This window comes from Microchirus variegatus (assembly GCF_963457635.1).
Source record: "Microchirus variegatus genome assembly, chromosome: 8".
Taxonomy (NCBI): Eukaryota; Metazoa; Chordata; class Actinopteri; order Pleuronectiformes; family Soleidae; genus Microchirus; species Microchirus variegatus.
In genome coordinates this window covers 14194824-14218194 of record NC_139809.1, presented here as the reverse complement: position 1 = coordinate 14218194, position 23371 = coordinate 14194824, and the positions used below count along the sequence as shown (strand labels likewise).

Below are 23371 nucleotides of genomic sequence, written 5' to 3'. Positions count from 1 at the left end.
ATTTTGTAATATCTCACAAAGATTATTGTTTTATTATGAACTACATTTGAGACACAGGCAGAGCAAAAAAATACAAAAAAAAAGGTTTCCCGACACAAATGAAGTGCTAAAGTAAAGTATTGCTGAGTTCCAGTTCCTGCACGATGATCTTAAACTAAGCTATTGATGCAAATGAACTTTATTGTGTAATAAGCCACGGACCAAAAGAAAGCAATACCAGGCAAAGGGGGGAAGTTTTAGAATGATACCATTTTCATTCATCAGTAGTAGACACTTGCTTCAAATAAACAAATGAAGCAATCTCTCTCCGCCCATATTGACAGGTTTTATTGCACGTATTGTCCTCTTTTTAAACTTTTTCCTTTTTTTTTTAAAGTTGCACTCAAGCTTAGGCGATTGTTGCTAATGCTTGAATTGCAAATATCTGCTTCATAGACGAGCCTTTTTATGAGTGCTGCCCTGCGATTAGTCAAAGTCTACAGTCGTTAGCCTGATTTCCCCCAAGTCTGGAAACGGAGCCCAAAGAAAGGTGCAGGAGTCTCGTTATCTCCCAGATTTCTCGATGTACATTTAGATGAAATATTGTCTTGGAATTATTCTTCTCACCAAAAAGAGTTAGCCTACTACTGCTACTACAGCTTTTAACAAAATCTAAATGTCTCTTGTAAACTCCACATAACTACCGTGTTCTTAAACTGAGTAGTTTGATTATTAAGAGAAATAATAAATAAGCTTGCCTTTAGTCAGGATTGGACTTTTCTGATTTTTCTTGTACAATTTAAGTGGTGTACATCAGGATTACACCCCCCCCCCCCCCCCCCACCAGATTAAATGTTGTTGTGATTGCTTTTTTTTTTAACTATAATGTTTGTATATGAATACCATTGTACTCTGTTCATTTGTATGTAAAAGGATGTGTATTTTTGATGTTTTTATCTTGCATATAGTCATCGTGTCATTAAATATGACCATGTTTTTGTATATTTGGCACAGTTACTGTTTATGTCATGTTTATGTTGTTTTTTTCCCCTCCCTTATCCAGTCTGTTGCTTCATGCTTGTCAATAATCAACAATTAGATTTTTTAAAGTTTAAATATTCTCTCTCTGCAGGGGATGGGTGATTGGTTACCAGCCAAACTGTACAATATTGATATTTGTTTGTCTATGGTGCTTTTATTTCTTCAGTAAAATCACTTTGTGTAACAATATCCTGTTTTTTGCCCAGGATGACACATGTATGTATGTATGTACAGTATGAATCGTGTATATCCTTCTCTACCGCTTGTATAGAATAGCATTTATTTTTATACCTGCTAGATATATTATGACATGAACGTTGCTAACCAATTTGCAGCTACACTTGACGTTTTGAAAAGGGATTTATCCACAAAACCTTTCCTGCTCAGTCGAAGCATTTTTTGTCTCATCGTTGCACTTTACATCACTGTGGACAGAATCTCGGTTCACGCTCGGTGACCGGTGGTGAGGACGACTTTGCGTGAGCAGCTGTAGCGTTTTTAGCAGTTGAGTCATGTCCGTGTGCAGGCATGTGAGACGCAAACCTACAGGTTGTTTATATTTTAACAGGCTCACTATTGTAAAGATGTAGTTGCATCAAATGACACAGAATAAACTCTTTGGTATTCTTTATGTTTTTGTGTAGCGTCCTTTCCGTTTGACGTGTCACAATGTTAAGAAAAGCTTATTTAAAGTATATAAAATGAATAAGTTCTTGAATTAATTAAAAACAATAAGATCCCACATAGCTCACTTTGTGGAGATCTATTAGTTTGGTGTATTATACAACAACCGTGTGGCTGTCTTAGTCATAGTCTTAGTCTTTAAACTCATCAGTGTATGGTTCAAGGCCTCATTACAGCATCCAACGATTATTTTTGTATGGTATGGAGCAAAGAACCCAGAAAATATTCACATTTAAGAAGCTGAAAAAGATAATTGTTCTTCAGTCCTGAATAAAAAACATTTCTACATACTGATATAAAAACCCCAGCGTACGCTTGAGTTGCACGTCGCTCCCTATCTCTTCCTCCCCTCATTTCCTGTCAACACTCTCAGGCCCACTTTCTCTAACACTTACTTTCTAAAATTAAAACAGTTAAAAACCCCAAAATATGTGTTTGGTCGGAACTTGAGGTCTTGCCTGTGATTCCACAGTCTAGGATGAGGTGTAAGCAGTGCCGTCCCAAGCCTTTATGGGGCCCGAGGCTGAATTTGATTTAGGGGGCCACCACAGCTGAGTAGAGCTGGTGTTTGACTATTATTGATACAAGTTGTAGTTGTGTTATTTACACCAAACCAGCTTTGTTTTAACATTAGAGTTATGGTGTCTGTTTGTTTTCATCAAAACTAATACTCCCCCACTAGGAGTAGTTTATAAATCAGTAATAAGACTTAGAGTTTGACTATCCTTATACAAGTTAATTATATGATGAATTTAATGTGATAATTCAAATAGATAATTGGACAGCAGGGGGCGGCTGTACACAACTGTACGCGACCCGGAACTTTGATGAACTTCATGTACAACTTCTTGGAAATTTGGAGGAAAATCTGGTGCCGTTTAGTGCAGGCAGCAGAAGTACATTCGGGAACTCGTGTGGTTTTCTTTTCAGAGTAAAAGCACCAACACGTTCAAGGACTTGTTTTTGTGGGCGGACAAGCAGTGAAATGGTTAAACATACACCGTGTTGTTCATTTAAGCGTCTTTTTTAAGTCTGTAACGAATATTGGTTTGTGTATCGCAGTTTCGCCACGCTAAAAATAGTTGACTAAACGTGACGAGATTTATTTTGGAAGTTCGAACCGAGAATTAGGGGGTCTTAATCTCGCAGACTTGCAGGCTTGGCAGCCTCGACCGAACGACTCCAACCAACCCGGAACTTTAAATCCACTAATCATTCCTGAAAACTTGAAGTGAGAAGTTTCCTCCAGCGCCCCGAGGAGTTCAGATGTTTCTCTAGGAGAAGAAGACAGTGACTTCTGGGACACTGAGAGTGGGTTTTCTCTCTCTGAAGGAACAGAAAAGACACAGAGAGACCGTGACAAATGTTTCTCGCGCAGACTACGGCGGTTCCTGTAGGACAGTAGCCTCGACTCGTCTTTTCAAACCAGGTAGGACAAAGTCCGAGAGAGGGGAGAAAAAAGAACCTCTGCAGCTATTAAAACTCACACATACACTTCTGACACATAAGTTTGACAGTGGTTTAAATGTGTACTACTTCATTTACGTGACATTTATTTCAGTGCACGTTAACTTTTCTTTCTCCTCCTCATCACGTTTGCGTGAACACGGCTTATTAGTCATTAGCTAGTTAGTTAGCATCATCTAATATCACGTTTCACGACGAGATAAGTTTGTTATTCTATAGTATAATGTAATTACTAGTATACTACAATATATACGTCATAGTAGTATCATTGCTGTGTATGTGTGTGTGTGTATGTGTGTGTGTACCCTGTCAGGTTAGGAATTTCAGGCAGCTGAGAGAGAGACCCCCACTTCTCTCACACACACACACACACACACACACTTTTTTATAACTTAGTGAGGACATTCCTTAGCCACTTACCTTAACCCTTAAACCAGGTCTTAACCCTGGAAAAAGCTAGTAAACTTTGAGGGGTCCACACTAAATGTCCCCATAAGGTCCTGAAATGGATAGGTTTGGATGTTTTTTTGACCTCTCAAAGATATAAATACAAGTACAGGAACACACATGAGTTTGTGCAGCCATTTTTCTTAACAGCCTTAACAGTCTTGGCCCTAAACTTAACCAGTTCACTCAGAAATGAGGCTCTGTGTCATTAGGACCTGGTTTTGGACCACATGAGGTTAGTGTTTATGCCAGGAAATGTCCTAAAGAGGTAACAAACACAAGTGCAGCTGTTCTTGTTAGGACGTTATTAGGACGAAGAGCCCAACCAAAGCCTTATCACTAACCTTAACCATGACTAGTGAATGTTTGACCCTAACTTTAACCCAACCAGAATTGGACAACTAAAACGAGAGCCTCAACAATGAGGTTCTGCCCTGATTAGGGTTGGTCTTTGGTCCCCACTAGGAGTACTGGTCCTGAAATGGAACACACACACACACAAAGGGGAGGAGAGTTCTACCCACTAACAAAAGGTCTGGCCGTGCTTGTGGTTTTAAGCTTAATGAAGCGAACTGTTCAGAGGACAGACACTGACAGCTGCTCAACACTGTGGAGGTGGACGTGACATTTGTCATCTCACTGAAGTTAAAGGGTCTAAAATAAACTCCACTCACTCTCAACTCTTACTTTCTCCAAACGGTTTTATGATCATTTAAAGCAGGGGTTCTCAAAGATACCTGAGGGCCAATTTGGGAACCCAACATTGGACTGAGGGCCGCCAAAGGAAAAAAAACAAAACATAAAGAAATCCCATTTGTAATCATTTTAATGACCTGATTGCAGTTCTACAGTTTACACTTATTGGTCTGTATCCAGTAATGTCAAATAAACATTTAACAAGCTTAGTAGCTCCTGGACCAAAACTATCAACTGTAATTCACTGCGGGCCGACATTGGCTTGCGGGCCGCACTTTGACAACCAATGATTTAAAGTGTAAATGAGCTTTGTACTGTAATCTTTATCAGTGTCCTGTGTTGTAATTATCAAGTAGCAATCAGTCTATGTGTATGCAGTCATACACAGTATGACTAATATGGATACAAATTGTGTAATTTGGTAAATATTTTAATAGTCTATCAGCTAGGTCTGCAACTAACGATTATATTCTCCATTAATCAAGTACTCTGGTCGGTAAAATGCCAGAAAATGTTAATCAGTGTTTACCAATCCTCATCATAATAATGTCTTATTTTGGCCACAAACCAAAAATGATTCAGTTTTAATGATTTCTATGTCATATAGAGCAAAGAAACCAGAACATATTGTTTATATTTATATAATACATTTAAGATGCTGTAAAATCAGAAACCTTTTTTTAATTATTATAAAACACACTGACTAATAGATTACCAAAATAGTTTACGAGTTTAAGCAGTTTGATCGAATAATCATCGCAGCACTAATATTAATATATCCCAGATTGTCCAGAGTTAGACTTAAACTAAAATAAATTCACTTAATGACAGAAAACAGCAGCTATTCAGAGATCAGATAATTTCAATAGTAATTTAGTAATTGTTAGATTTAACTATAAAATAAATAGATGCTTCACAGCTACAGCAACATAGTGGTGTTTTATTACATTACCTTGAATATTTACTCTGAGAGAGAGGTAGTGTTTTATTTAAAGGCACAGATGCACATGTAGGCTGTATAGAGTGTTCAGGTAGAGGCAGTGACTGTGGTTAACCTCTGTGGAGACGCAGATGAAAAACCTCCTCTCTATACTCTGCTGACTTGTGAAAACGAAACGACCGACCACTTTATCGTTTCTTTTGATCCTCAACTTTTCTGTTGATACTCATGAGCTAAGGGAGGTATGAAAGTGAATCTACAACGTCTAATTCAACAGTGGTTAAATATCTAGTGCTCAGACTGGACATTTTTAGTTTATAAAAATGTAAACCATTATAAAATAGTTTTTTTATTACATATATATTTTTTAATCATTTTCATTAATGTGTTCTTCAGCAGGCTGCATGAATGACAATTAATGTCATTAAATATGTGCACAGGTTACCACACCTACTGGGATTGTTTTTGTTTTACTTGTCTTGTTATGAGGAGATAATGTCAGTTGAAGACTGAGTTCCATCCAGTGTTGCAGGAGGACTGGAGCGTGTACAGACAGGTTATGGTGAACGTGGACTAATAGTGCTTTGTTGTCATATGAGTGCAAAACCCAGAAAGCTGAAAGTCTGGACTGGAATGTTTTAATTCTCTGTGGAGTGGACAGCTTTATCTGACTTCTTTATCTGAGAACTTTCATTTAGACTCATTGCAGAAGGTTTTCAAGAGCACACAATATATTTTGACAGTTTGTCAAAACTGTCAAAATATCTTCTGTACTCTTTTTATTCATGATATTAGGCATGGAAATTATCTGTTTTTGTCATGGTATCAACAATTTAGTTTTGCTTACCTTTCTCCTTTTTTTGAAGACTGATTCCAACTGTTTCCTATTATTAGCACAGATTAGAGAAGTTGGTCGGGTGAAATGAATAATAAAAGGGAAATATTTCTCTCACCAACACTTGCTTGGTCATTCTGGCAGCTGTTGAGTTTGTCTTTAGTTCATTGAGATGTTGTGATTTGGTGCTGCACATACAGAGTTGGTTTCTAATGCATCTGTTTCAATCTGAACGTATTGTTCTCTTAAATAAGTGTCTTCTTCAACTACAACAACAACAAATGACGTAGATCCAGAGAGACACAAGTTAACTGGAGGTGCGTTAAACGATAAACGGTAGATTAAATTCAGAAGGAAGTTTGTGCCACGACTTCACATAACCATTTGGGACAGAAACAGGCACAGGTTTTTGTCGTCCATTTTGTTTATTTTGCTTAGAGTACTTGTTTTTCCAGATCCTGGCCTGTAGAAATCCATGTGGAAGATGAGACTATTAGTCTACTATGATTTTGATCAGATATGCTTGCAAATCCAATTTGGTCTGCAGTCTAAACAAGGCCTTAGTGTTTGACAAACACTGACAAATACTTTTAAAATGGGTAACACCTAAATTAAGTTAATTCTAACTAAATTCAGAAAGTTTTAACAAGTGGAATATCTTAAGTTTCCTTTTTTTCCCCCTGCGTAACAGCTGGTTTTAAATCTGGCCGATGCATCCCACCACCCCCTCATGTTGGCCCTCTTGTTGAAGCTCTGCCCACAATTTTGGAAACACTTTCTCTAACATTTCCCATGACGAACTTCTGGCTTGGTTGGCAGGTTGGTAAGTGAGAGACAGGTTCCCCAGCCAATCATTATACACATGGTTCAAATTAAATACTTAGCATATTTCAAAGGATCCAAACACTGGTTTTTGCCTTCTTTATTTATTGAAATACAGTACCGTTCAAAAGTTTTGTGTTTTCCATTAAAAGTCACACTTTTATTAATCAAAAGAGTTGCAAAATGAATAAAAAAAAATATATAGCCAAGACATTGACAAGATTAGAAATAATAATTTTGCCCTTTTGTCAAAGAACCAGCAAAACTGTTTTCAGCTGTGCTAACATCATTGCACAAGGGCTTTCAAGGGTTTTCTAATCATCCAATAGTCTTCTAACGCCATTAGCAAACACAATGTACCATTAGAACACTGGAAATGGGCGTCTATACACCTATGTACATATTCCATTTCTAAGTGACCCCAAACTTTTGAACGGTAGTGTATATCAGGATGTGAAGAGGCTTTCCACAAATGAGATTATAAATAACTGAGCCTAACTTTAATTTTAGTATATGTCACCATATCGTGTAAGCAAACCAACAATTTAATGTTCATATGACGGACACATACATGGACTCCATGGTTTCCATTCTCTATTATACAGCTCAGACAGACGACCAGATTTAAAAAACCCACAGACAGTCTTTGTTGTTGTTGTGGCACAGACATGACATGCAATTACCCAGTTTGCCTCTGAATTTGCTGACACATAAGCTGCCCATGAACAAACCTACATCCCCTAAACCTCTTAAAGACTAAGGCTGTGCAAACTGCTGCTTGTGATTTGTGGGAAGGAAATTGACCTTCGACACCACCACCAATCTACACACCCATTGCTTGTAATTTATCAAAAAAGCTGAGGTGATTGGATTTGCATCTTCTTGTTGATGAAAACCATCTTCCCTGCTGAGTCTTTTTTTTTTTTCATTCTGGCTTTGAAGGGCGTCCTCCATCAGGAAAGACGCTGCCTCAAGGCAAGTGAGGTGTGAAGACAGTCGGGGCGTGTGGTTGTTTTGACAGAAGCGCTGCTTTGAAACCTGCCATAAACTGTGGTGGAGTGGAGTGGAGCTGTATCAACTATCTCTTGCAGACCGAATGCAAGCAGACACAAGCTCGGCCTCCGCTCTTTCACTGTGAGCGACATGCAGAAGAATCTAGATCCAACTGTATTGTTTCCATGTGCCGAGCGTCGGGGTTGAAAAAGAGACGGACGAGGAGACGGGGGAAGGGTCAGAAGCACAACAACAGCGTCCTCTGTATCGTCAGGGAATGCTGTGAAGGCTGGAGGAAGAATTGTTGTCTCTGAGATTAAAGCGATGAGTGTGAAAAGTGAACAATCCATAGTGCGTGTGTGGACCAGTGTTTTTGCCTCCTCAGCTTCGCTCTGCGCGCCAGAAATACACACAAACACGACGTCCCCGACTGCTGTAAATCATTCTTTTACCAGACTCGGCAGTTAACAGTAAAAGAGAACTGCTTTTGTGAAGTTACTTGATTATTCAGTCTGTCACAGTTTCTTTTTTAGCAGAGTGACTGCTCACGTCTTCCCAAATCCACATTTTATATTGTAATAAAATATCAAGTGATCTCTTAATTGAGCTTCAATGTTTAACACAACCATTAAATTATACATCGTGTTCTGTGCAGAGCTTTTTTGTACCGTGTTCATTGTTTCCCTAAAACATTCTCAGTTTCTCTTTGAGACGACAGCACAGAAGGGCTGGTTTTCTTCCATTAGGAATTCTTCTATGCATCGACTTCTCTTATAAAACCATCATCAAAGATTGTCCCACTTGTCACGTTTGAACATGTAAAGCTTCTGACATTTAATAGAGAAATATACTGTATATATAAAGCACTTATTTATCAACTCTTTTGTCTCTTTTATAATCTACAGAGTGGTGGAATTAAGAGGTGCCAAAATGCCTCAGCAGAAGGACATCGTGAAGATAGCCATCCAGATGCCTGGGGCTTATCCACAGCTCATACAGCTGGATCAGGTAATGCACACATTCATTGTTTATATTTACATGTATACATGTGCATATCTACTATATATAAAGAGAGAGATAAATCATACTTTTCTGTGACAGTGAACTGTCGTGGGAATGTCATGCCCTCAGCTCAGGCTTTTCAGGCAGCACTTCCTCTTAGTGCGTGTCACACCCAAAGACCACAGGGATGACCTCCGCACTGACCTTAAAGAGACAGGTCATTTATTTATTTTGCTTTGTTTGTCATGAGTTTAAACGGCAGTGTTTGCTCAGGCGAATCTGTGCTTGGAGACAAATGTTTGTAGCAACGCCGTGTGACAGTATTTTACTGTGTTTCATGAGCGGGCTGCATTCCTGCTCACCGTCATGTTGTTTCTTAACAATGGGCAGAATTAGTGCAGATTCATTCATAACTTAACTTGTGTTAGCATGAGTGCATATTATACAGGCATATCATGAAGTGTGCTGGCAGAAAAGAACACAGAAGCGCTTCAGTTTACTTAAAACAGTCAGGGGTAAAGAACACCAGAGAGCCAGACCGACAAGGCAAACAAATCCAATAAACAGCAGGCAAGAATCAAAGGGTCAGAGCAGGACGACTGGGCTAAGAAGGTGCATGAGCACTTGGCAAAGACATAAGACAATCTGGCAGAGGTGAGGTGAAAGTGAGCAGGGTATAGACAGAGGAATTAATGAGCTGCAGGTGAGGAGAAGGGGCTTGGAACAACAGGTGAGGGAATGAGCTGATCGCACAGAGCAGATCTGAAATGACCGCCGAGTTTAGTGGTGATGCATACAAATAATCAGAAAAAAGCAAACTAAAACACATATTACAACAAAGATTAAATAAACAACTCCATCTGCCAGGTGTTGTTTTATCTCAATATCTCACCAGAGTCATTCAAAATCAACTGTTTGTGAAAATAAACACAGCACAGCTCTGAGTCTAATATCCACTTTTACTTATTCAGTCCGACAACCACAATCTACCTTCCCAGCTGGCTATACTAAAAAAAGGGATCGCTGTGAGTTAGGTTTAATAGTCCGCATCCAAGTGCAGCCTCCAGCTGGTTTATGAAGGAAAACCTTGACATTGTTGTTACTCGAGTGAACAGGAGCTCACTGGTACAAACTGGTAGTTATTATAGAAGCTGGGTATTCGTGAATGGCTGAAGTGGCTTAAATTTGAAGATAAATCAAGGTTTAAAATACATTTCTACGTTAGTATAAAACCCAAGTAAATGATCCTGAAATGAGTGCAGTAATAACAATAATAATAATGATAAAAAAAAGTGACATATGATCATCTTGAACACTTTAGGGCTTCCACACCCACTGGTTTTAACCGATTGTGATAGTGGGGAAGCTTTCCATGTGTTTTCTCGAAATTTTGGGGAAGTTGTACTTCTGACACCACCCTTGAGTCAGAGTTTAAACTGTATGCCAGACAAAAGGGGTGTGTTTTCACATTCACACACACACACACACACACACGCACGCACGCACGCACGCACGCACGCACACGCACACGCACACACACACACACACACACACACACACACACACACACACACTGTACATCAATTGAGGGGGTTTGAACAGAAAGAGAATAGATTTAACAGGTATTTACTACATTGTCTGGTTATTCTAGTTGTTGTGCAAAGTAGCACTCATAATTTGCAAAAGCGCATTACCATCACAAAGTGTTTTTATTTTAGCTCACAACAACTCCTGTCGGCCCAGAAGAATCTCGTTAAAACCCGTCTTTTGGCCCGGCTGTCTTCATTTAACACATCTGATCGGTCAACCCTCTTGGCTGCCACTAATAACAGGCCGTCCACTGGGTCTACCACAGAAGCCGAGGACATTTTCATTGGTTGACCGCGGGGCTGACCACTAATAGCAGGATAGCTGAGAGTCAGACATGGAAGTAGTCTGGGAATTATTTATGTACAAAGAGGGATCTGAGAAACTGAGAGGGGACATTGTTCAGAAAGTGTTGAGGAGCGCTTGGCAAACTAGGTTTTACAGCCAGTGAGAATAGCTGTGGTACCGTGGTGCCCTAACAACGTGCTCTTACCGAGGCCATGTGTTCAGCTCCCTGATGGAGGAAATGACTTGATAGTAAAGTCGTGTTGTTATGACTCATGTGTGCAGCAGGTGTGTGTGTGCAACTATAAAACATGTGTTTGTTCCTCTACACAGAAAAAACCTCTTTCTGCTGTAATCAAGGAAGTGTGTGATGGGTAAGTAAATAAGCGTTTTACTGTCCTTATTTTAGTATTTCCATGTTGTTGCGTTGTGGTGATAGTTGATATTTCTGTGTCTGTTTATAGCTGGAATCTCCCAGGTCCTGACAACTTCGCTCTGCAGTACGCTGACGGAGTGCAGACGTACATCACTGAATCAGTGAGTTATATTTATATAAACATCAGTACAGATAATAATCTACACCAGGCAGGGCTGAGCGATATGGTCACAGTCAACAGATTTGCTCCTGAGACAAAGTTAATTGTGGTTTTAGACTTCTTTATGAACAGAAAAAAAACTGACAAAAACTGTGGTTGTTGAGTAGCAACAAATCAAGGCTATTTCCTGGTCCTGACCCCAGATGCAAAGTGACTCAGTATCTGAAGTGCTTTATTGATATTGAGACACATTTGAATTGCGTTCCTTGTTTTTGAATCAGAAATCGCTCTATACATTGTTAATGTGGTAAACGACTATTCTAGCTGCAAACGTCTGGTTTTCAATGGAATATGTACATAGGATATAGGTATAGAGGCCCATTTCCAGTGTTCTAATGGTACATTGTGTTAACTAATCGCGTTAGAAGGCTATTGGATGATTTGAAAACCCTTGAAAACCCTTGTGCAATGATGTTAGCACAGCTGAAAACAGTTTTGCTGGTTCTTTGACGAAAGCAAAGTTTCACACCTGATTCAAATGCTCAGCTCATCAGTAAGCTCTGCAGAAGCCTGTTAACGACCCATTTATTTGAATCAGGTGTGTTGGAACAGGGAAACCTCTAAAACATGCAGGGCAGTGGCAGTCTAATACCCCATTCCCACTGTTCAACACCACAGGGCAAAATAAACGTCTGGTTTCAAAATCCAGGGTATACTCACTCGTTATAGTGTGAGAGAGGTTTAACTCTCTCATTCACATTGTGCTTACAGGCTATTATGAGCAATAACACGGACATTACAGGAATTGTTGAGCAACAACACCAAAAATAAGCGATTAAACGTGAGAGCGAAAGAGTAGAGTAGAAGAGAAAGTAGCATCTTGGTGTCAAGTCACCAAAGCCCTCCCCCACTTTTTTTCTGAGCTAAAGCCAGGACTGTAGAAGTCATTACAGTACTACCACGAGAGAAGGGTGTGTTATTTACTTTAGACAAGTCGAGTGAGATTGTTTTATCAGTGCTGCTGCTGCTGGAGTGTGAAACACAAACTCTTTTAGTTGTGCAAGAGTTAGTGCGAGGATGCCAACTCGCACACTTGGAAGTTGGTTAAGTTTGTTCTTAAACACAGATGTTTCCACTTCTGGATGGGTGTGTGTGGAGCACATAGCTTGATTGCATGCAGTGTAGCGATGTGATCATTTCCCGCTTAAGCACCAAATGTTCATGGACATTACCGCTCAAAAGTTTGGGATCACCTATATAATTTGTTTGTGTGTTTTCCATTAAAAGTCACACTTTTATTCATCAAAAGAGTCGCAAAATGAATAGCAGGGGTCATCCAATAGCCTTCCAACACGATTAGCAAACACAATGTACCATTAGAACACTGGAAATTGACCTCTATACACCTATGTACATATTCCATTAAAAACCAGACGTTTGCAGCTAAAATAGTCCTTTACCACATTAACAATGTATAGAGTGTATTTCTGATTCATTTAATGTTATAGTCATTGAAAAAAAGTGACTTTCCTTCAAAAATAAGGACATTTCTATTTTCTATTTCTCATCTAAGAATGAGAGACAGGAGCGTCCTGGCAGACTCTGTAGAGACTGGTTTTACAATAAAGTGGTTAACTTTCCTGGTTGTATAAGCCTGTATTGACAGCCTGGCACATGGCCATTTTTTATTTGGCATTGACTCAGAAACATATTAGACCATTGTGTTTGGAAATGTGTAAGAAAAGTATGTTTGATATGAGTTTTTTAAAGTATTTTTTCCTCTGCATACGTGTGTGTGTGTTTGTTTGTGTGGTGTAGAATCGTCTGGACATCAAGAACGGCTGCATTCTACGTCTGACCAAGGCACCGGTGAGTCTGCAGTCAATACTCCTATCCTTTCACCTCCCTCCTTTCACATTCTTCCGACTGTCTCTGACTCTCTACATCACTTATTCAGTGACACTGCAGGGGGAAAAAACATTTTTATAGCGTGACATTAGGCATGGGGCAAATTCAGACAGTAGCATGAGTCAGCATTAATCTGTCTCCACAAATAAGAGGAGGAATATTAACTATATTAACTATTTGTGCTTGTGAACGCAGAGTCGCTGTGCCGAAGACTTGTTCAAGGGCATCCAGAGCTCAGACTCGGGCGTGCGCTGCGATTCGTTGAAGGAGCTGGCGAACGTTTCCACAGACGTGACCTTTGCCCAGGAGTTCATCAGCCGAGACGGACACCTCTTACTGGTCAAGATAGTGGAGGATTCTAATGAGTCAGTAAAGAGTGTGTGTGTCTGTGTGTGTGTGTGTGTGTGACCATGTCTACGCTTGTATATTCTCCTTGCACGGGGTGGAATGTTGCTCCTCGGATACATGTCGTCGGTGCTGAAGGGTGAAATAGTTCCTGTACATGTAGCAGCACATCCCACAGAGTGAAACATGTCATAAAACAAAGCTTTTTCCTCCTGACTCAGCAAAGTTATTCTTATTTATTTAACAGCTCCTAAGACCATAAATAATACTGTGAAATTAATGCACAATAGTTCCCTTTGCCAAGGAGGCCACAAGCATAAAAAAGTAGAGGTTTATACTCTCCGAGTGCTTTCCTTAAAAACTTACACTTAAAATTGATTAAGTATGCGTTTGTGAATGGATTGCGACTGTGTATGTATACATCTACATAATCTACCTTTCTTTGTGTGTCTGCGTCGCTCAGGAGTAACGTGATCATGACCCACACTCTGACAGCCTTCATGGAACTGATGGATCATGGGATCGTGTCTTGGGAAAACCTCTCAACCGTCTTCATCAAGAAGGTTCTGTATCTGCTCTCCCAAATTTAGCTGTATTGACTCTTAAAATGTGCACCTTCTTACTCTCTCTTTTTTCCCATCGTCTTATTTCAGATTGCCGGCTTTGTCAACGCCAAGCCGACCGATGCGTCGATGCAGCAGGTGTCCTTGGACATCCTGGAGAGCATGGTGCTGAGCAGTCACGGCCTCTTCCTGCAGGTCAAACAGGAAGTGACCATGGAGAGACTCGTAGCTCACCTCCAAGTGTAAGTAACTTAAAAAACACAGTTTGGTTAATTGGAGTCCTGACAGTGAAACAGGGAGGAGGCTGATGATGAATGGCAGCATTGTCTCTGTAAAAGGAAGTTTTGAAAATATGTCACTATTGACTGTACTACTGACACGAAACGGGCGACTACTTCTCTGTTATTGTCATTTAACAATCCATGTGTGAAAATTATGTTTCACACATGCTCCCTGAACCATTGTTTCAAAGATTTATCTCTCCGCATTGTCTTATATATATTAGATGGACAGCTGACCTCATTTTTGGGTGCATATTGTTGCTGAATTTTAACCTGACAAACTGAAGCAACCCCACATCAAAACACTGCCCTAACAGTAATATCTAATACCTTAAAAGCAAAGGCATTTTTTTAAAATCTGCGTGTGTTTGTCTCACTTCCTCGTCTCTGACTGCTTTCAGGACAAATCAGCAGATACAGACCAAAGCCATGGCCCTGCTGATGGCCCTACTACAGACCGCCGGAGACTCAGACAGACAGGTATCGCTTCAGTCTGGTTCTTGTTTTATTGGACACTGTTCTTCTTCTTCTTCTTCTTCCACTTATTACCCGTGGATTCCCAGCCTAATCCGCATTGGAACCTGCTGACGAATGTAGGAATGAGGGACAGCGAGAGGAAAACAGCTGCCAGGAGGTTTGGGGAGGCGGCAGAAAGAGAGAGCCTCATGTTGGCTGTGGCATGAGAGGGAGGATATTAACTGGAAGCCTGGAGGAGAGGGGCAGTGGAGAGGGTTGTGGTCTTAAGGTTGGACACCACCTGATGCCCTCTCCTCCAGGTCAAGGCTACACCCCCGTAAAGTGATCACTAATGCTGCAGACACATGGATCTTTAGTTACCTTCTCCCAGACAGTGTTGCCTACAGCTGTAAACTACCACACACTTAGCTGTTTTTCATTTTCAGTTGTCTTAACAGTTGAGATGAGACATTTGTCTACTGATGGGAAGCTCTGGCATCTCAAGCTGTCAGTGTCTTGGGGTGATGGGTTGTTTATTTGCACCAGTCCGACCCTTATTGTACGTGGGAGTCAGACTCGTGCAGGACAGCTGAGTCTGGTCTGCTCATCTCAGTGTTCTCTGCAGACAGTTGAGACTTTCTCTCCATCTGTTTGCTTTCTGCTTTTCTGTCATTGTACAGCAACAGTTCCTTCATTCAGGCCTTCATCTCTTTTCTCCCACACACACACACAGAGACTCACTTCCTTAATTTATCAACAAATCCACCCTTCTTATCAGGGTGACTAAAGCAGGGTCCTGAAAAAAAGAAAGGAGGTTGAGTCAGAGACAAGTACCAGTAAGTGATGGTCACAGAGGTCAGAGTCCTATTCAGGCTATCCCCTCGTCCCGCCCCCCTGTGTGTCAGTTACTAACACTCTACTGCCACCCCTTGCTTGAAAAGTGTCAATACATCTTGGCGCCCCATGTTATTGACTTAACTTCTTCTTCTTCTTCTTCTCCAGGACATGTTTGCCTTCCTGAACAAGAAGAATCTGCGTCAGTACATTTATAAGGTAAATTAGCTGCAGTTTTTGAAGTGTTCCGTGTCTGTTTGATTAAAAATAAATAACACTTGTGTGTGTTTGTGTGCAGAACATCATCCACAGCTCTGGATCAGTCCAGGATGAGATGGCCCACTACCTCTATGTCCTACAGTCCGTTACCATGAATCACCTGGAGCCTCGCATGAGGACGCCACTGGACTGTTACAGCCAGGTGAGGCGCTGACTTCCTGGATTTTTAACTACTTAGCTGTTTGATATTTATCTCATCTGCTTCTTCCCACCAGGAGCAAAGAGACATCCTTCACGGTTTGCGACAGGCAGCGTTTGAGACAGAAAGCGAGAACAGCCTGAGCCACGAGAGGCGGCGCTCGCTCTGCGCTAAAGAGTTTAAGAAACTAGGCTTCTCTGTAAGTGTTTTCTGTCAGAACTTAGTCTCGAACATTTGTCTTTCTACTTTATTGTGGTAACATTTGTATTATTGCTGTCATCAGAACAACAGTAACCCAGGTCAGGACTTGTTGCGGACGCCACCTGGTCTTTTAGCGATGGACACCATGTTTTATTTTGCTTCACGGTATCCTGATGCTTACAGCAGGGTGAGCAGGATTATTTTTGTCTTTGTTAGCGTCGCGATCAAGCCTTCGTTGTTACTAATTGTTTTCCCACTCCCAGTTTGTTCTGGAGAACAGCAGTAGGGAGGATAAACACGAGTGTCCATTTGCCAGGAGCAGCATACAGCTCACACTCATCCTGTGTGAAATTCTTCGTATTGGAGAGCCACGTAAGTCGACCCTCCTCGCATCGTAACATTTACAATGTTCTACATCCTCTGGTCCAGATCATCTCTTAAGACTGAGAATCTTCTTTTGTTTTCCAGCCTCAGAGACGGGATCTGACTACCATCCCATCTTCTTCAGCCAGGATCGACTCATGGAGGAGCTTTTCTGTGTTTGTATTCAGCTGCTCAACAAAACATGGAAGGAGATGAGAGCCACGCAGGAGGACTTTGACAAGGTACGACAATAGCCTCAGATAAATCCCTCTGTCCTTTCACTTTAAGACTTATGTTAAAATCCCCCAGAGCTTCCTCCTTTTGTCTTTTAGTCATGGTAATTACAGTATTTAAGGTTTTTTTGTGAAAGCATTTCTTAAGAAAACTGACTAAAGTTAAACAATTTAATTGACTTTTTAAAATGCACTTGCTGTTGCCCTGGTAACCATGTTCCAACCAGTATAAAATAGGCCAGTTTTGCTCACAGATCAGCTCAAACTTGTACTAGTTGTGACTTTAGTGTTGGTTTATTCTGATGCTAATGATCCACTGCCTGCATTTAGGAAAGCAGACTGATCTTAACACTACAAAAGTACTTGTACCATAGTAAAAGGTGGTTGCGAGTATTAAACAGCATGGTCTTGTCTGGGAGAAATACTGCGAAAGTAGTCATCCTGACAGAAAGAGTGGTTTAGTCTTTGTCTTGCATCACATTTCAACATCACACACAGCTGTCCTTCATCGACGCAGTGTTCTCCCGATAAGTCATAAAACTCAGTGACCCTCTGACCTCTGTCAGGAGAAGCCCTGTGTCCCGAGCGCCGGGGACAGTAGGCCCAGCCTTTTGTTTTTTCTACCCAGGGTGCTATGGGGCAAGGACAAAGGTTGTATTAGGTGGACAAAAGAGAAGCGTGGTGGGCGGCATTGAAACACAGGGAGACGGAAATGAGGAAAACAAAGCGCCCAGGGCATCAGCAGTAATTACACGACAACAGAGGGGGAACGTAAAACCTCTGGTAACACAATGAGAGGGTTGGACTGCAGAGAGCGGAGAGGGAGAAGAATCCATATAAAAAGACTAAGAGAGGTGCATGGTGATTTTATACCAGATAGTTTAGGTTACTCACACAGTGAGTGAGGCAGCGCTACAAAGCTCAGGGTTTGGCAATATGAGAGAAAATACTGTTTTTGATGTTGGATGTTATCATTCATATCATCTGTGGTGTACTGTCCTGGTTTTAAATGCTTTTGCAGCACTGATACTGAGGCATTTAGTCAAATATTATAATATTGAAAGTATTGAATTGAATATTGATGAAAGATACATGGAATCAACATTACATATTGATTATATTTATCTGCATTTATCACATTGTTTCTTACACACCTAATATTCTTTATGAATCATTAAAAAGCCAATGGTATTCACCTGATATCATTTAAAATAAAAGGTAACGACTGTATTTTTAGTATGTAGTATGTAATACAGATCATGATCATTTAAAGAATATCACAATAGAGCAGCACAACCCTCTCAAATGGAAGCTTTCATGAGCTCAGAAAAGAGATTTATATCAAGATGTATATCCTTTATAGCCTAAAAATAGAGACATTATTTGCAAGCCGTATCAAATCACACACAGCCTTAATGTAGCTCACCCCCATCACAACCGTCAGCCTCCTTCGAGAACACGCACACACACGCGCGCGCGCGCACACACACACACACACACACACACACACACACACACACACACACACACACACACACACACACCTTACAAGCAGGATTTTTAGGCAACAGAGACAGCTGCCAGTCATGGCTCCCATTGGCCCGTGGAGCTGAACAACAGAGAGGCTGGACCAGGGGTGGGTGGGTGGCAGCGTGTGTGTGTGTGTGTGTGTGAGAGTATCAGGGTGTCTGTTTACAAAACAGCCACAGGCGCACAACCTCTCCTGCACATGTACAGTAGGTGAACTCTGTCAGTCTCCGACTCCCTCTCGCCGACCCGCTCATCATGTCCGTCACATTTGAATGTTGACTCTTCTGGAAGGGATTGAAATTTGGTGAAATACTCGGTAAAGATGGAGGTAAGACTGGGATTGATTTCTTGGTTGTAATGTGGAATAGGTTCTGTTGTTTCAGTGAAATGGGTTTTTGATGTGGAGTTGCTAAAAAATGGTTTATTAAATAGGTGACACTTCACCAGCGAGATCCTTTGGGGGGATTTTAAATGATTGTCTTGGAACACCAAGGTTATTTTGGCTCAGGGAGCCGGAGGACGCAGTGACAGTGTGAAACTCAATCGCCACTTGTTTTGTTCACACAATATAGAGTGACAGTCTGGATTTCACCACCTGTACTGGCACAATGTCATTCTCTGTGGTTCGTAAAACTGTTTGGTGGCGTTAAAACGCCTTCGTCGGACACTAGCCTCAGCTGTCAAGAGCTTCTTACAAGTAAATGTATGAATCTGTGTCATCAGTTATCTTTTAATCATTCATTTTGATGTTCTGTGTGGACAGATTATCTCCTGTCACTTAAGTCAGTGATCACTCACAATCAAAGAGAGGGTGTGAACAAACGGTAATGATGTAGGTCAGCACTTGTGTGTGTGTGAACAGATAGTGCTGGAGTTTGCTCGATCCTGTAGCGCTGTATAGATTTTTCTTGGTATAGATTTCTCTACGATCTACGGCAGAGGCAGCTATTGCAAGAGCAAGTGCACAGTTTTGACCCAACTGCCCTGAGCTCTTTTTTTTGGTGCAGCCAGGGTCACCCTGTGTCCCTGTGTGTGAGCTTCAAATCAGCAAGTCGTGCAGAAAACACACACACACATGCACTGAACGGACAGCTACTGACTGGGGCAAAATGCTGAGTCACTGAAAAAGCAGCTCTTTCTTTCTGCAGGGGCTTATTTTCAAAGTTAGCTATGAAGCCCAGGATGGTTTGTGAACCAGGATGAAGTTGAGAAGACGGGAAAATAATCTGAGCCAGTGGGCGTGGCTTTGAGTGAGAAATTATTAAGAAAAGGTGGAGGAGAGGACATAAAGTGCTTTTTCCTGATTGAATAGCCAGTAAACTGAGGTATGCGTGAGTGTTAAGGGCTTGAGACGATGATTACTCGTCTATATACATAACACAACATTTCATATAATACAACAAACACAAAGCTTACCCATACCCACTGCTGCTGTGCCTGGGTTGTGTGACAACGATGGGTTAAATGCAGCAGTAAAATTCCCCTACCACTGATTAGCTTGTATGTGCAAATGTACATTCTAATTCCATAACCCCGTCACTCAGTGATAATAAAGCTTGAAAGTAAACTGTAAATGGAAATAAAACACAAATTACCGCCTCTCAGGGTCACAAATTAGTGGAAAAATATCTGACATTGCCTTTGAAAAATGTGGAGTTAACTTTTACAAAGCCTTTGTTGAAACTGGCCACTGAACACACACACACACACGTCTGTCAGATATGTTCATATTTGAGGTTGGAAACTGGACTGGATCGGCATCTACTGACAGTTTGGGACACATTTTCCTTCATTATATCCTTTGAACTACGGTGTTTGACTTTCCTGGTGGTATTACTATTTTCTTACAGAGTATTAGATTTTATTTGAAGAACTGTGGCACAAGAGCAAGATATTTCCCCACATTTGAAGCGAAAATGATCCAGAATGGCCCAGAAATATATTTCACAGGCGTCAAAAATAAACCCCTGTTAAAAGGATAATTTCTTATCCTGCTGCGTGCAACCAGTTGTCAAGGCTTAAAAGATTCAACACAAGTCAACACAACTTTGGTCAGTCTACGCTGCAGTTAATCTCTTGTCTCTGTTACCCTCTGTCCTTCTTCTCCAGGTGATGCAGGTGGTGAGGGAGCAGATAACCAGGACGTTGTCCAGTAAGCCCACCTCTCTGGAGCTCTTCAAGAACAAAGTCCACGCTCTCAACTACAGCGAGATCCTCAAACTGCGGCAGACCGAGCGGCTGCACCAGGAGGAGATCCTCGCTCCGCCCGTGCTGTGAGTTACAGGATGGTTTTTAGCACCATAACCACTTCATATGTACACTTGGAAAGATTCCTATAACGCTCCCTGTTCTGCTGCGTTAACATATTTTCCACCCCTGTGGAATCACTATTGGACGTCTATTGTGTGACTGTTTGTCGCTAAACACAGAGTGTAGCAGTGGACTGTTGTCATCCATGCAGGTTGTCGGCTTCATTTTAGGCCTGTTCTGCGTCCTCACATTCGATATGTGTTCACAATCATAGAAATGTGTGTTTTATTCAGCGTCTCAGGACTGACTTGCTGTGGTTTGGTTTCATGCTCGCAATCATATCCACAGCTTTCTCACAGCGTGTGCTGTGTTGACTCATTTTGTTAAGTGTGTGTGTGTGTGTGTGGTTTTTCTCTTCTTTCTTTTCTTTTTCCCAGTGAGCTCAAAGAGCGCCTGAAGCCAGAGCTGCTCGAGTTGATCCGCCAACAAAGACTCAACAGACTGTGTCAGGGAACGATGTTCAGGAAGATCAGCAGCAGACGTAGACAAGGTGAGGAGTAGAGCGTTCATTTCCTGGAGACTTACTCCAGCCTTAATGTAACCCTGACCTCAGCCTCACTTTAAAACACGTCTTCACCTTAAAATGTGGTCATATTACAAGAAATAATGATTTTTATTCAAAATAATAAAACTTTTCTATCATTGCACAAGGGTTTTCAAGGGTTTTCTAATCATCCAATCTTCTAATGCGATTAGCAAACACAACGTACCATTAGAACACTGGAAATGGGCCTCTATACACCTATGTACATATTCCATTAAAAACCAGATGTTTGCAGCTAGAATAGTCATTTACCACATTAACAATGTATAGAGTGTGTTTCTGATTCATTTAATGTTATATTCTTCAACAATAAGGACATTCCAGGCACCAGGTACACACACACACACACACAGCTGCCCCTCTTCTGTGGCTAACCTCTGTGTTTGCTCATTTGTCCCTCAGATAAACTCTGGTACTGCCGCTTGTCGCCCAATCACAAAATGCTTCACTACGGCGACGCGGAGGAAGACACAGACAACCCAACGATAGAAACACTGCAGGACAAGAGTGAGTCGTGTTTGTGTTTATTTCAACATTGGGAAATATTAATAATCTGTGGCATGATTTCAATTCATGTATGAATGTGTGTGTTCATGTATTATGATTCTTCTCTTTACTTCAGTTCCGGTCGCTGATATTAAAGGGCTGCTGACGGGAAAAGACTGTCCTCATATGAAAGAGAACAAAGGCAAACAGACCAAGGTCAGTGGTTGTTTTTTTTATCTCTTCTGATTATGAAAACATTAGACTTAAAGAAAGGGACAGAAGCTGGAGTGACAGGAAGTGAAGTGTGCTCGAGTGTGGTGGGAATGGGCGGGGTGGAACGTGCCTGTTCAACTTTCTGAGGGCAACAGGACTGACAGAATGGGTAGTGAAGGAGGAGTTCTCTCATAGCAGAAGCTGCCGTTAAAACCCATAGAAGAAGAAAAAAAGAACAAACTGGTTCTAACAGGAGATTAAACGAGAGCTGACAGGAGAATCTCCAGAGTGCACGTCTTTAGTCACAGCTTGTGTGTGTGCTCCACCCCGCCTGCAGGAGGTGCTAGACCTGGCGTTCAGCATCACGTACGATGTCGAGGAGTACAGTCTGAACTTCATCGCGCCCTCCAGAACCGACGTGAGTCTAAAACTCACTTATGCACCCACATTTCCAGCCGTTTCTCTCCATCTTTACTGTGTTGTGATGATCGTCCGTCTCCTCCTCGACAGTTCTGCCTGTGGACAGATGGACTGAGCGTTCTCCTGGGCCGGGAGATGAGCAGCGAAGCCATGCGCAGCGAGCTGGAGATCCTGCTCTCCATGGAGATCAAGCTCCGCCTCCTGGACCTGGAGAACGTCCCCATCCCCGACAGTGCTCCAGTCGTCCCCAAACCTCCGAGCAACTACAACTTCTGCTACGACTTCAGTCAGACTGAGCAGTAGTGTGTGTGTGGGTGTGTGTATGTGTGTGCGTGCAATAAGGACGTATGAATGTGTAAATATACTTATATACTGTATGTGTGTGAGAGTGTGTGTGTGTGGTGCATCCACACACTTATGAACACAGTTTATTATCCTGACATTACACACACTCTCCTTCCACCTGGTTCTTTACGTCCAAGTGAAGCAATAACTCCTCACCACTCAAGTAACTTAGGTACTTTAATTTGCCTAAATACATCTAAAACTATGCAAGGTACAGATGCTTTGATCCGGTTATGCTCGTCTTTTACTGCGCTGTTTCAACGGACACTGATCAGAACACTCCTTTTAGATGTGGTACATGTTAAGACTCACTTTCAACACAGAATGTTTTTAGTGTTTGCTCACTTTTACCTAAAGGTACTTGACTTTTTTTTATAGTTTCCAGTGGCTCAATAATGAATTGTGCCACAATCTACAGTTTGAAAATAATTAAAATCCCGTTTTAAATAAAGCAATCATCGACACAGAAACGCAATAAATACCCTGTAGTCACTTTAAAAAGGATTAATTTTTTATATGAGGTACTTTTATATATAAGTGGTGAAGGCACGACAGAGACACTGACAAAGGGTGTACAGCTCCACCATTTGTGTTTTTTGTGTCTCCA

General features: G+C 41.3%; 1 protein-coding gene across 1 annotated transcript; it reads left to right on the top strand.

Moving 5' to 3' along the window:
- Positions 1-3015: 3015 nt before the first annotated feature.
- Positions 3016-23309, top strand: elmo3 (engulfment and cell motility 3). Its single transcript, XM_083893488.1, has 21 exons — positions 3016-3133; positions 8810-8912; positions 11112-11152; positions 11243-11315; positions 13133-13183; positions 13418-13587; positions 14031-14130; positions 14221-14372; positions 14813-14891; positions 15870-15920; positions 16000-16122; positions 16196-16318; positions 16403-16507; positions 16584-16692; positions 16789-16925; positions 20556-20719; positions 21134-21246; positions 21703-21807; positions 21923-22002; positions 22337-22417; positions 22510-23309. The coding sequence occupies exons 2-21, from the start codon at positions 8835-8837 to the stop codon at positions 22720-22722; spliced, it is 2148 nt and encodes a 715-aa protein (XP_083749614.1). The 5' UTR covers positions 3016-3133; positions 8810-8834; the 3' UTR covers positions 22723-23309.
- Positions 23310-23371: the final 62 nt, after the last annotated feature.

Coding starts and splice junctions, on each gene's coding strand:
- elmo3 (XM_083893488.1), top strand. CDS start 8,835: ATGCCTCAGCAGAAGGACATCGTGAAGATAGCCATCCAGATGCCTGGG. Junction 8,913..11,111: donor AGCTCATACAGCTGGATCAG/GTAATGCACACA, acceptor TCCTCTACACAG/AAAAAACCTCTTTCTGCTGT. Junction 22,003..22,336: donor ACAAAGGCAAACAGACCAAG/GTCAGTGGTTGT, acceptor CCCCGCCTGCAG/GAGGTGCTAGACCTGGCGTT.